The following is a 14,386-nucleotide window of genomic DNA, read 5'->3' as shown; positions in this document are numbered from 1 at the left end:
AGCAGGTCATTGCCATTTCTAGTTAACTGAAACAGAGAAAGATGTCCAGTTAAATAAAGCCCTGGAGTTTTTCCAACACTTAGCGTCAGAACTATGTTAGTAAGCCCTTTAGTGGGTCTGAGCTAAAAGAGGCTTATTGGAAAAATCATAATTAAAATTTATTACCAAGAGATGGCTGGTATTACTACGGCAATGAATGAGCATTTTCCTGGAAACTTGGAGAACTTACAGCAGAGAAATTTGTTTGCTATGCAGAAACTGCAAACATACTTGGAAGAAAGACTCTGTCCTAAACTGTGCAACTAATGTTTAAAAATACACCTGTGTTCTGCAAAACTCCAGCACCATCGCAGGGCTGGCCAGCATGGGTGTGAACCAAGTGAAGGAGGCGTGCAAAGATGCTACTGGTGCTGCTGGAGGGAATGGTTTCATCAGATGCCTTCTGCTAGAGGGATAAGGGCTAATGCTCAGACCCTGCCTCCAAAAACTCTGCAGGAGCTGTAGACCCTTCCTCACCTGGCAATTTAATTTCTTCTTGTTCCCCAAATCCTGCAGTGAAGCTGGGCTTGTGCAATTCACGGCATCCGTCGTGGAAGGCAGCTGGGATTCCAGCTGGAGGCATGTGCTGCAGCACACGATCATACCCCCCGGGGAGTTAAAAGGGTGCTCTCAGGGGGGACTCATTTTCTAGGAAATATTTAAATATTATATTTAGAAATGCTTCGTGGCTGTGGCAGAGCTGTGTGAATTAGAGGGGTTTCTTGCAGAGCTGTTGAGAAATGAAGTCTGGTGCGTGGCTCTGGGTCTGGCACAGTCCCCAAAATACGGAAGATTTTGGAAGTGCAATAGGTAGGGAAGATGTCATCAAGAATGACCCTGATGAAAGCAGCAAGCCTGGAGGCTGCTGAAGGTTGTCCTGATTTAGGAGGGAATTCCTGCAGCCAGGGATGCTGTGGGCAGCACTTCAACACCGGCTTATGTCTCAAGTGCGGGTTTAAAGTGAAGTGCCTGTAGAAGTGCTCTTTCGAGGAAGTTTGGATTTGAGCCAGCTCTTTCCACGCCAGGCTGTGTCCCTTAGTGCCCTGTGGCCCGGGACATGCTCATGGTCTGCCCCGTGGCCTGTGCTCCAGTAGCTGGGACACAGAGAAGTTCACAAGGGGTTTGGTGGTGGAGCTCTTGGTGATCCTTATCGGCTGGTGCTGTGGTTTGCTTTTCTCTCAGCACTGATAAAAACAAGTGACTAAAGACCAAAGAGCTGAAAACCAACGTCAAACTCATCCAACAGTGGTTTCTGGGTGTCACCAGATGAATCAGCCAAGCTGTGTACCCAGATTTCATAGAATCATGGGATCACAGGATGGTTTGGGTTGGAAGGGACCTTCAAGATCATCAAGTCCCACCCCCTGCCATGGGCAGGGACACCTCCCACCAGCCCAGGTTGCCCAAAGCCTCATCCAGCCTGGCCTTGAACCCCTCCAGGGATGGGGCATCCACAGCTTCTCTGGGCACCCTGGGCCACTGCCTCACCCCCCGCACAGGAAAACATTTCTTCCTGATGAGGTGCTGGAGCAGCTCCCGTGCGAGGACAGGCTGAGAGAGTTGGGGGTGTGCAGCCTGGAGAAGAGAAGGCTCCGGGGAGACCTTCCAGCACCTCCCAGTGCTGAAAGGGGGCTACAGGAGAGATGGGGGGGCTCTGGATCAGGGGGTGCAGGGACAGGACGAGGGGGAACGGTTTGAAGCTGAAAGAGGGGAGATGGAGATGAGATATTGGGAAGAAACATGATGTGCTTCCCAGGGAAACACAATGGAAAATACAGCTTTGAGTGTAGCTGGAAGCAGGAGGCAAGGAACCAAAAAGTGACCGATTGTGAGCCAGTCCCAGACTATTGATGTCTGAGTCACGGGTCCCAAGAGCTTGGGCTGGCTGGTTGTGGTGTGACAGTGAACATTACGAGGAACACTAAATGCTATGTGAATGAGATCTTATTGAAGTTATAAAGCAACATATCTCATGGCTGGATGTGAGATGTAACCTTCATTCTTGGGAAAACCTGACTTCTCCAAAGAGCATGATTTCTCGTTCTCCCTAAGTCGGAAGAACCCTTTTTGTTGCTTTCAATTGCTCAATGTGGGATGGTGGTGTTGAAATCCGTTTTCACCCTACCTTTGGCAGCAGCAGTTTTGCTCTCTGCTCTATAACTGTATTTTACAAGCTCACGCACTGTGGCTCGCACGTTTTTGCACCACTTGCCTCTCCCATGGGTCCAGCTGCCTAAAACTGGGGCTGTTTTATAAGGGCATAAACCAGCTCTTGGAATCAGCTTCATTTCAGAGCTGTGCTCTCGGTCTCTCAGCATGGATAGATTGATCCGTGATGGATCAAGAGAGCCCCAACCCAGTCCTTTCCCCCCATCCTGCGGGTTTATGCAGAACTGGGATGGCAGAGGTGCTGCCCTCTCTTTGCAGCTTCGCAAGGCGATGGAGCATGCCGTGGCTGCGAGGCATTTAGTTTTTTTCATCCTCTCTATCCTAGCTGGCTGCCTGTAACAGCCCCTGAATAAAACCAAAAGACACTTGGGGGAGAAGTTGGTTTATCTGATGGACTTTTAGCACTACTCCAGTTAAGTCATCATCAGTCATCTCCAAAAGGTCACTGGGATTTATAAGATTTCTATTTAGGCTTCTAGTGGTTCTCCTGTTTCTAAGAACACTTATGGACTTTGAAGTCCTTAAAGATGTTTAATTTTCCATCAGTGCCTCTGTCATGCAGATCCTGGAAGCTCAGTGCTGGTGGCTAAAGAGCAAATACTCTTCTCATAATAGGAACTTTCCTTCTGATCCTTTTGGCCCCTGCCAGCTCCTCCTGCCATAGCCTGCGGCCACGAGCCACATCCATTTCTCATGAGCCTCTAATCGCAGTTCTGTTCCCAGCTGACGGAGGGTGTTACGGAGGGTGTTACGTATGCAGACAGCAGCTTGGTTTCCAGGAGGAAGCTGACACTTCTCTTTTTATTGTTTATTTTTGTATCTTTGTCTTTTTTACAGCCAAGAAAGCTTTCGAAGAGGCAGGAAACCTCTTAAGTGGCCATGTACCGATGGGGATGTATTTGGAAGATGACACCTTGGCTTTGTGAGTTGTTTCTCTCTTTGTTTGATGAGAATTCAAACTGATTTGCATTTAGTGAAAGCCAATGCCTACAGCAAGTGTCAGTGGCCACGCTGTATGTTTATCACCAGCTCCAAGCAACTACAGGTGACTTAGTCCCGTAGGGAGACTGGTCAGGACTCAGCCAAAAGGAGATGTAGCCCTGGCTCTGCAACTGGTTTACAACCTGCCCATGGGCAACTCATTTAACCCTGTTGGATTCCTCATACAAACAGGACCAAGCTCTTATGGAGGAAAAAACAAGCTGGAAAAATGATACCCTCTAGCTAGGATCAGGGTGTGAGGGAGAAAAAAAGAGTTCTGCCTTTCTCTTTCCATCAGGAAGAAGGGATGAATTGTTACTGGTCTTCCTCTTTCTGCCATCGTCCACTTTCTCATCTCCTCTTCCCTGCCCTGATGCTGCAGAAGTGCCTGCTGAGGTGGGGATGGGGAAGGGGAGCGTAAGGGGGTTGCTGCAAAGCCAGGGGGGTGAACGTGCATTGTGCTCTGATGGTTGCTCCCAGTTGCCAAGAGCAGCCAAAAGAGGCTGTGTGTGATGGCTGGCAGGCTTTGTCCCAAAGATTCTTGGCTAACCCTAGAGTGAGTGTTGTGTCTGGGTGCTGGAAAATGGTTTGAAAGCCCTGAAATAAATTCTGTCTTTCCATGGAGCTGCTTTGGCGTGGAGCAGATGTGAAAGACGTGAAACCCCTTTGGTCTCATCCAGCTTCTCGGTGGACACTCACATCTGGCTGCGAGATGGTTGCACCTGCCAAGGATGGGGAAGAACCTACGTCTATTATTTCACCAGCATCATAGAATCATAGAATAGTTTGAGTTGGAAGAGACCATGGAGGTCATCTAGTCCAACCCCCCTGCAGTAAGCAGGGACATCTTCCACTAGATCAGGTTGCCCAGAGCCCCATCCAACCTGACCTTGAATGTTTCCAGGGACAGGGGTTTATCTTATTAGGGACTTTTTTTCCTTGAAAGATGTGCCCACTTGTTTCCTTCCCCTTAGCAAGAGCAAGACACGATCACCACTTCCAGACAGAGCTCTGGGGAGATGCAGCCTCAATCTGGAGGAAGGATGCTGGAAGAATGTAGCAGCCTTCCTCCTGTAAATATGGTAAAAGGCAAAGTCTTGGCTTTCTTGGTCAGTTCCTGATTGAATAAGAGCATCAATTGCGGCTCGAACTTTAAGCCAAATTGTAGCTAATGGGATCTGAGCTTTTATCAATCCATGCACTTAAATATCATTAAGACTCACTCCAGCAAGAGGCAAAGTGCTTTGCATTAGGCTGCGGTAGATGCTTCAGTGCCCATAAATGCAACTAGATCCAAGGGGAATCTTCAGCTTGTCCTGGCATCCTATTTCCATCAGGAATTAGCTATCAAGGCAGAGTTAAAAAATCCCAGAAGGTCCTTGGCTGGTTTTCCAGGTGTGGATTTAACAGCCAGTAATGCAGCGGTGAATTATTTTCATTAGTTTATTACAGATGCAATACATCTCCAGCATGTCTCATGAGACATGGGCATTTTGAGCAACCTGGGCTAGTGGGAGGTGTCCCTGTCCATGGCAAGGGGGTGGAACTAGACAGTCTTTAAGGTCCCTTCCAACCCAAACCATTCTCTGATTCTCTGATTTTTGTGGTGTGCACAGAGAATTAAAATGTCTGTATCTTGGTAGGAGGTCTCTGTTAACCAAACTGTGCTCAAAGCACAGCCATGGTTGGGTCTTGTTGGGTGCTGGGATGGGAGACCAGTGGGTGATGGCAGGTACAGGATTGGCAACGAGCAGCATCGACGTGAAAAACCTGACCCTCTGTGCTAAAAGCCTTTTCTCCCCTGAGGATCCCAACCCAGCTGATAGAACGGGAAAAAAAAAGCAAAGGTCAGGGTGATGTTACAAAACAAGGTACCGATAGAAAAAGCCTGTGTTCTTTCAGCGATGACACATGCAAGAATACACCTCCATCCTCCCGCTCCAGCCGTGCTCTGCAGCGTGCTCCTGTTTGGTTGGAATCATTAATACGGTTTATATAGATATTCCTTCTGCCAAGTTTGGATTTTGGCTGTGATTAGCGGGTGAAGCTACTGTACATGGTCATCTTCTCAACTGTAAGTAGAAAGTAAACACTTACAGGAATTCCTTATGCAAGAGCCAGGCTCACTTCCCTTCTTAAGAAAAGAAAAAGTTATTCTTCTCCTAAACACTAGAGGAGGAAATGTTTGTGGCTCCCAGGTCACAGAAAGGTGAGTCCCTTCTTCCCAGAGAAAAAAGTATACAAAATACACAAAGAATGTCGTTAGCAAAACTGTTTGCTCAGCAAGCACCTGCTCTGTTGGTAACAAATGAAAAAAAAAAAATAAAGCAGCATTAAAGAAGAAATGTTTTGAATGAAGTCATTATTTATTGCTCAAATACTCAGATGTCAGAGATTCCTGCCAAGTATTTGTTTGCAGAAGTTTTTGATTTAAATGCAAGTCTCGTGTTACCCATCGAATGCCCCTGCTATCTAAATAGAAAGCTGTTGTAGGCAACAATACAACCCCTCAGTAGCAGTAAGATGAGAAGTGATTTCAGGGTAGACTCTAGCTATCAGATGGCAAATTCATTTGGTTTCTGGCAGTGTTTAAGAAACCTCTTTATCAAAGGCTGCTGAACAAGTTGATGTGTTTGGACATAGAGTCCTTACCTCCTCGGAGGAGTCGTCAAGCCAGAGATTCTCTTTATGACCTGTGGCAGTTTGAGAAGTTCAAAATCCCTGAATTTAATTTTTTTTCCTAGGCTTTTACAATTCTTAATGGATTGCAAATGCAGGTGAATTTGAAAAACACCAGAGAGGAAAGTTAAGGACTTTCCCAATAGTTCAGAGGATTCCCAGCCATGACCAGAAGTGTGAAACTCAACGTTCTTGACTGGTGGAGCTTGGGAGACTGGGCGGAAAGGGGAGAGCTTAGCTCAGGGCTGGATTTACCAAGATAAATTTAAAAAAAAAAAAAAAAAGTACAAGATACCACAAAATGAAACCGAAGTGGCTTGTCAAAATCCAAGAACAGTTTAGCAACAGGATTGACAAGATCTGAAGGCCTCAGGAAAGTCCAAGGTCATTCATTGCTGCTGCTCTTTATCAAGACATCAGGGCAGATCTTGGGTGTCCCTTCGAGATGTGCGGTGGGTGTGTTATTTCCAGATAGATAAGTGCTGCGATAGAGGAAGTGAAAGGCCTCCGTATGAGCTGAACATCATGGAAATGCATTATCTGCAGTTCCTTCCACTTGCTTTGTCATCAGTGACCTAAACCACCAACCGCTGAGATTTTCGAAGCAAATTTAAGCACATCTCCATCCCATTCAGAACTGCTAAAATAAATGTCCAGACCGGACTTGCCTGAGCAAAGCATGCAATAGGTTGTAACGTGACTTCTCTATTAAAAGTCATTTTATTAAACATAACTATTTTGTTCTCCAGTAGGCTGAGTCTGCATTGCATCTTTCTCATATGGGGACAAAAAAAAAAGAAAAAGAAGACGGACCAGATTACTTTAGAAAAGGGAATCAAGGGCTTTCCACTTCCGCACCTCCACAACCCCAAATGTCCTTACACCTCGCACACTTCCCCAGCGATTCTGGTGTCACAGCCTTTGAAAAATTACCAGCAGCTTTTGAAAAAACTACAGACATCCCCAAAAGAACTGTCGAGGCAGCTGACTTCCTCTGTTGCGCCCTTCCCCTGGATGCTGACATCTGGAGCCTTCAGGACTGAAGTTCCTCAAACTTCCAGAAAATTGCTCTTCAGTCTTGGCGTACCCCCCTGCCCTTTCACTGCTCAGACTTCTCCTATTTTTGCTCTTTCCACCTTCTCAGCTTTTCTTGAAATGACCTTGAACCCTTGAACCAGAAGAACATTGGGGAACAAAGGACGAGCTGGTTTCTCCACCAGTGGGTGCAGGCTGTGTGCGTTGCTCTAACGTGGGGCTGGGCTTCAGTAAAATTGCCCAAGCCAAAAATCAGATCTGCTGGAGCTTGTTTTGTGTAGGCTGGTGTCCCTCAGATGGAGTCTGAGACGTTCTGTTTGCCTTCGCTTGGGAGGCAGAGTAAAGCCCTGGATGGGTGTTTGCACCACCTACCCTGTGATTCTATGGAATAGGTTAGTCAGTGGTGGTTGGGGTTTTCCTTATTATTTAGCTGCTGATGTCTTTTTGCAGAATCATAGAATCACACAATGGTTTGGGTTGGAAAGGACCTTCAAGATCCTCGAGTTCCACCCCCTGCCATGGGCAGGGACACCTCCCACCAGCCCCGGTTGCCCAAAGCCTCATCCAGCCTGGCCTTGATTTTTTTTTCCAGCCTGGCCTTGACCCCCTCCAGGGATGGGGCATCCACAGCTTCTCTGGGCAACCTGGGCCACTGCCTCACCCCCCGCACAGGAAAACATTTCTTCCTCACATCCCATCTCAATCTCCCCTCTTTCAGCTTCAAACCATTCCCCCTCGTCCTGTCCCTGCACCCCCTGATCCAGAGCCCCCCCATCTCTCCTGTAGCCCCCTTTCAGCACTGGGAGGTGCTGGAAGGTCTCCCCGGAGCCTTCTCTTCTCCAGGCTGCACACCCCCAACTCTCTCAGCCTGTCCTCGCACGGGAGCTGCTCCAGCCTCGGACCATCTCCGTGGCCCTCCGAAGATGGTGCTGGGTTGTGTGTGTGTGTATTTAGCATCTGGTGCCAGCTGGGTGCTTGTTTCCGAAGGGGATGAGGGACCACGTCAGCCCCATCTCTCACCATCAAACCAGGACCGTGCAGGGGCTGGAGACGGGGCGATGGGGAACGTGACCCTTTCCTCTCACAGCTGCCTTTCCCTCCCCTGCATCCCTGTCCCCACTGTTCACCAGGAGGATGCCAGCTCTGTGTGCAGCAGGTTTGGTCCATGCCAAATCCTCCGGCCAGTTCTTGTCTCCATCACTCTTTTTCAGGTCCCGTAAATACGCCGTGTCTCCCCCAGCCCTCCTCCTTGCCAGGAGCGGAGGTCAGAGCGTGGAAGGCATCGCCTTGTCCAAAGAGAGCACGCAGGACATGGTGCAGATGATCAGATATGAATTGCTGGACATTTTTGTAAGTAAAAAAGAAAAAAAAATGTCCTTTTTCCATTGCGGTCATTTGCAGCAGCACTGATTATAGCATGGAGCTAAAATAAATATGTTTGCTCATTATTTCTATCATGCTGAGTTACATTTGTTTTTCAGTTTTATGGCTTGGATCAGACAGTATGGACAGAAATGTGCTGTTTGCTGTGTGGTCTCGTGGGAGGAGACCCTGGGAGCCAACGGAGCAGCTTGTGCTCGTAGTCAGAGACCCGCTGGTGCGGGGTTTTCGTGGGGTCTGCTCCCTGCACATGCTTTTTGGAGACGGGTTGTGGCCGCAGCACGTGGGGCTGGGCTGAGCTGACCCTGCTTCTGCTTTCTCTGCTCCCACCCCTTCATCTCCGAGCACACAGCTGCTCCTCCAGACTTGGCTTGCGATGGGCAGTGTTGGGCGTAGACATCCCCGACGTGCGCCAAGATCCCAGCACCCATGCTTGCTTTTGAGCTCCTTCCCTTCAACGTGGACCCTATAGCCTCGCTTAACCCCTTGCATAAGGGCAGAAAATCTATTTTTGTCTTGTTCTCTCCTCCCCATAAACCCCAACTTCTTGTTTGGATGTTTTTGCAGCCAGAAATGACGGTGCAAAACCTGCCCCGCTACTTGGAACTCGGAAAGCCCTTCCTCATCTTGTTCAGCGATGGTGACATCGGTCAAATGGAAAGTGAGGAAATGCTGAAGCTGGCAAAAGGAAGACCTCACCAAGGGTTTGTGGCTTGCTGGTTGAACTTGTGAGTGTTAAAAAGAAAAAAACAAAACCAAACCTCTTTGTTTCTTTCCGTTAGCATGCTCTTAGCATTTCAGGGCAAGAAAAAAAAACTGAGTCTGCAATTACTCAAAACACTATCTAGCGGGTAATGAGATTATTCCGCGTGGTGTTGTCATGAGTTGGGAGGTCAAAGCATTTAGCGATGATTTAGTCTGTGTTCTGGGCAGCTGCAAAATTGTATGGCAAAGTAAAATTAGTAAATGTTTAATTGTTTGCAGAAATAATTTCCAATAGAGTAAAATGCTCTCAAAGATATTGCATGGTAGCTTGCCCCTGGCTCTGGTTTTTTTTTGTATTTTTGTCACACGTAGGGGAAAGAAGTAAATTTGCCCTCCTGCCGTGTCTTGCGATGCTTATTCCATCAGCAATTAGAGGGAAGCACAATAGGGCAGTTACTGGTTGCTGGCTGGGGGAAAGAAGGTTTTCAGAAGAGGGAACAGCCAGAAGAAGCCTCCTAAGACAAACTTTGAAATATTCAAGAAACAAAATGAATCCAGGAGCTAAGAAATAGCAAGTTGCATGAGAGGGGATTTTTGTTTTAATCCTCCCTAGTTGCTTTTTCAATTTTTAGCCTCTGAGGGACACCTCATTGTCTTAATCATAACGGGCTCTGAAGTCTGGGAAGCGCCCCGCAGCGTGGGCTGGAGTTGAGCTAACGGGGAACGCGCGTGTTTGCAAAGAGAGGACGATTTGTTTGCCAGTAACGCACAGGAAACGAGAGCCCCTGGAACTTCCCCACCTACACGTCTGCTTGTACTCTCCCTTCCTGAGAAAGAAAGAGCTGTCCTTTGGCAGAGGAAAAAGGCATCGCCACCAAAGAGACCAGAATAAAGCCATTGGGTCGGAAAGAGCAGCACAGTCCTAGAAAGAGGACCTCATTCCCATGGCGAGAGCCAGCTCAGACCTCGAGCATCACTCTCAGTCTGAAAATAGCGCTGGAAGGACTCAGCATCCTCGTGTGCTCGCTGTCCCTCTGTCTCAATGTCCTTTTTTTTGGTTCTCTGTGTCACTTGGGGAAGTTGCTCTTCCATCTCCTGGGGTTGTGGGGAACCACCCAGCAGCTGCCCGGGGGCTGGACCTCCTGAGCACAGCCCCTCTGCCTCAGCCCCCACCTCCCCTTCCCCTGCCCACGTGCTGCAGCTCTGGGGCAGGGCTGGAGGGAGCTGGTAGCTCTTCCCACAAACAGGGACTAACCTTTAAGACCTGTCCCACTCCTCTTCTTAAAAACTTAGGGTGGAGAACATTTCACACCCTCCTCCAGAGTTTGCCCCAGCTTCTCCTGGAGTATTTGCTGCATCCCCAGCAGTGTGAGCAGCAGGGTGAGGGAGGGGATTGTCCCCCTCTGGTGAGACCCCCCCGGGGGTGCTGCCCCCAGCTCTGGGGTCCTCAGCACAGGACAGACACGGAGCTGCTGGAGCGGGGCCAGAGGAGCCACGGAGATGGTCCGAGGCTGGAGCAGCTCCCGTGCGAGGACAGGCTGAGAGAGTTGGGGGTGTGCAGCCTGGAGAAGAGAAGGCTCCGGGGAGACCTTCCAGCACCTTCCAGTGCTGAAAGGGGGCTACAGGAGAGATGGGGGGGCTCTGGATCAGGGGGTGCAGGGACAGGACGAGGGGGAACGGTTTGAAGCTGAAAGAGGGGAGATTGAGATGAGATGTGAGGAAGAAATGTTTTCCTGTGCGGGGGGTGAGGCAGTGGCCCAGGGTGCCCAGAGAAGCTGTGGATGCCCCGTCCCTGGAGGGGTTCAAGGCCCGGACGGATGAGGCTTTGGGCAACCTGGGCTGGTGGGAGGTGTCCCTGCTCAGGGCAGGGGGTGGCACTGGATGATCGACTCTAAGTTCCCTTCCAACCCAAACCATTCCGTGATTCTATGATTTCTTTACACATCTCATCAGCTGTCCCTCTCCATTGGACCCTAATGGCTTGCTTAAGGCATTGAGCTTATAATTAATTTGCTGAGCTTCTATAGGTGTCCCGTAGGCAAAACGTTGGATTTTGCAGGATGTGACCCAAGGGCTTTGGTGCTTGCTTGGCTCAAAATCCTGTTGTGCTGCCAAACAAGTCGAATCTCCTCTTCCCAACAGGAAGAAGACTCCGGTGGGACGCGGGGTGCTGAAGGCGTATTTTGCCACCGTGCCTTCGCTGCCTGTTCTCGTCTGGGTGAACCTTCACGCCGGGGGTCAGGTATTCAAGTTCCCAGCGGAGCAGTCCATCACCGAAGTGAACATCTTGTCTTGGCTGGAGAAGCTAAAAGCAGGACTGGAGATTCCCAGCAGTAAGTGGCCGGGCGTTTGTAACGTTCCTAAAGCACACACTGTTAGCTCCGCTCTGTTTATGAGAAGATGCTCCGTGCAATAAATTGTCTGCCCTGGAATTTAATGATGGAAAAACTAGTTCTGCTCGTTTGAGCTGGAGAAGTACAAATAGTCCGGCCAGAAGAGAATACCCACACTCACGAGTTTACTTGGGGACTTGTTTAATGTTCAGAGCCAAGCGGGAATAGTTCTGAATCGACATCTCTCCCCTGCGATAATCCCCAAACCTGGGGCTTTGCAAACAGACCTTCTGAAACACAGCTTGCTAATAAAAAAATCTCCTGGCTCCTCATCGTCAGCATAAGAAATAGCTGCTCTTTAGGCACCTTCCAGCATTTTTTTATCCTGGAAGCTGGTGCTTTGCTGTGGTCTTTGGGACATAAAGGGTTGGCTCACACCGTGAAGCTTTTCACTGCATCCCTCCTGCCTCGATCAGTTTTGGGGAAGGCAGTGCAGATGTGTCTTCCTCGTGCCTTATGTGTAGCTATGGGATGCTACAGGGATTTTGGGGAATTGCCAGCTGGCAGCCTTCTGAAAGCTCCGGAAAGATGATGGGTTGACTCCACTTGATCCTTGTGAATTTTGAAATGAACCTTTCAAAGCAAATGTTTCCAAAACCCTGGTGGGGTAGGACATGGAGGCTCTTGCCGGAACTGAAAAAACTATTTCTGCCCCAGTAATCACTGGGAGAACCCCGTGAGCCAGCCATCCCCCCACACTGCTTTCCATCGCCCCTGCTAAAGGCACCTGGCTGCCTTGTAGGTCTCTAGGTTGGGACTTTTTCAGGGGTGTCAGAGGGGTGAACTGGTGGCCACAGGCTGTGCCAGCCATCACAGACTCCTTCCTCAAGCTTTTAAGTGCTATGAACCCTGCGATCGGTCTTAAAAGCATAAATTAAAGAGCATCCTCCCATAATGGGACTGCTTCCTCCCCATACAGCCAGCAGTCTCCCCCGGCTCCTAACGATGTCTCGGTAATGAGCAGTCATTAACACAGTGGTCTGAGGGCTGAAGGAAACATCCACCCACTGGTGTGACCTTTGCAGGGGGGGGTCTGGTGGGGACCAGAGCTTTGGCCAGCTCCAGTAAGTGCTAATGCACCCCTGGCTGATTCGTTTTTTATTTTTAAGAAAAGATCTTTAATTTTACATTTGCTGGAAGAGGAAAAAAAAGCCACAATTCCTTTGAAAGGGCAATGTCCGTGGAGTGGGGCTGCGTAATTTAATTTATTAACATGGGGTTGTGCTTGCTTCTCAGGTACCTTGTCCGAGGAAGACTGGAAACCACCTCTCCCAGCTTACGACTTCCTCCAGATGATGGAGATGACGGTGCCCGAGTCCCCTGTCCACACATCCCACCACCCTGGGGACACACCAGTGCAGCACCCGCCCGAAAGCCCAGGAGGGGACAGCGTGGTCCAGGAGGAGCCGTCCCAGGAGATCCAGGCAGAGAAGATAGGGTCCCCTGGGAGGGACCTGCGGGGGACAGCCCCAAGGCTGGCAGCCAGGGAGAAGCAGGGCAAGAGACACAGCGAGCTCTGAGAGCCGCCCATCCTCTGCCTGGGGAAGTGAAAGATGGGGTTTTTGGTACCCCAAAAAACTTATCACTTTCCCAGCCCTCCATGAGCAATTACACCAAGGAGAGGAGTGCTTTCAGCTGTAAATCAGTGATGAAGGGATAAAACAGCCCCAACGTCTCAGTGTGAGGTCCCTGCTGCGGTGGGCTGGGCGTTCTGCGGTGGCTGTGATTTTTATCTCGATGTTTTATACTACATATCGGGAAGAAATGTTTTCCTGTGTGGGGGGTGAGGCAGTGGCCCAGGGTGCCCAGAGAAGCTGTGGATGCCCCATCCCTGGAGGGGTTCAAGGCCAGGCTGGATGAGGCTTTGGGCAACCTGGGCTGGTGGGAGGTGTCCCTGCCCATGGCAGGGGGGTTGAAACTCGATGATCTTTAAGGTTCCTTCCAATCCAAACCATCCTCTGATTCTGTGATTTTTGGTGCTGGAAATGTGTCCATACGCCTTGACTCCCCCAGCTGTTTTTGGGATTGCATTTCCCATCAAATGGTGAGAGCAGATCTGCAGGAGGATACTGCAAGGGAGCTGGGGGCTCGCGACGACTCTGGAAAAGTTGAATCAGCACAGCCTTGCTCTGTAGTTTCTATATGTCTCATATAGGTGCTCTGGTTGCCCCCAAGCAGGAAGGAGTGAGTGATTCTAGGATAAAAAGCACATTTTTCTCTCCTCCCTCTCTCTACTGACGTGTGTGGGCAAGCCCTGCTCTCAAAACCCAGTTCCATCAGCACCATCACCCTGGGGAGCTGGGAGGACAAGCGTGCCACCAACCCCAGGGCTGCTTAAACTGGCACCTGCTTGTGTTTACACCTGCCTTGTGAACCGAATTTGTGAGCGTGTTCATCCTCAGGGCTCAGAGGAGGATCTGGTTAAAGCAGTTCTATTACGAAGTCCAGAGCTCGGGTCGTCACAACAGCCGCGAATAGCCGGGACAAAAATCTGCCAGCAAATCCCCAGGGCAGGCAGGTTGGAAAATGGCTTTGCTCAACGCTGGCATTTTCTTGGTTCTGAGCCCGGGGGTTTATTTGCAGCCTGGGTTTGTCTTTGCTCTGGGTGACAGCAGCGAGGTTGGTGCTGGCTGAGCTGGGGACAGTGCTGGGAGCGAGAGCTGCAGAAAGCCCAATGCTTGGGGAGGACAAGGCGGGTGACACTGGGGACAGGCTGTTCTGATGCAGGATGGATGCTTCACATCCAGATCTCGATGGGGAGCTACAGGAGGACCTGAGCCTGCAGACCAGCGTGGGATGTGGGCTTGGGGAGCCATGTGTTTGGAGAGCTTTGTCTAATCCCATCCCTGCCATGACCATCATCCCACCCATCGCCTTCAATAAATATTTGCTGCCTTCCATAGCACGGCTGGGATGGGTCAGATCCTCCTCCTCTGTATGGCTCTGAAGTTACTGGGGAGGGGAAAAATTGATGGTAAGGAGCTGCTGAGAGCAATGTAAAGTCT

The 14,386-nt window shown here is 49.7% G+C and overlaps 1 protein-coding gene across 1 annotated transcript in view; it reads left to right on the top strand.

Moving 5' to 3' along the window:
* TXNDC16 (thioredoxin domain containing 16) overlaps positions 1–12,901 on the top strand; it is a gene marked incomplete at its 5' end in the record, with an annotated part of 31,578 nt that extends 18,677 nt beyond the window's left edge. Inside the window, 5 exons of the mRNA XM_010072533.1 lie at positions 3,046–3,130; positions 8,115–8,253; positions 8,851–9,011; positions 11,131–11,321; positions 12,618–12,901. Of these exons, the coding sequence (XP_010070835.1) occupies positions 3,046–3,130; positions 8,115–8,253; positions 8,851–9,011; positions 11,131–11,321; positions 12,618–12,901 (860 nt within the window). The remainder of the gene's footprint in view (positions 1–3,045; positions 3,131–8,114; positions 8,254–8,850; positions 9,012–11,130; positions 11,322–12,617) is intronic.
* Positions 12,902–14,386: the final 1,485 nt, after the last annotated feature.

Source organism: Pterocles gutturalis, unplaced genomic scaffold (assembly GCF_000699245.1).
Source record: "Pterocles gutturalis isolate BGI_N339 unplaced genomic scaffold, ASM69924v1 scaffold14217, whole genome shotgun sequence".
In the NCBI taxonomy this organism is placed as follows: Eukaryota; Metazoa; Chordata; class Aves; order Pterocliformes; family Pteroclidae; genus Pterocles; species Pterocles gutturalis.
This window is presented reverse-complemented; position numbering and strand designations above follow the sequence as displayed.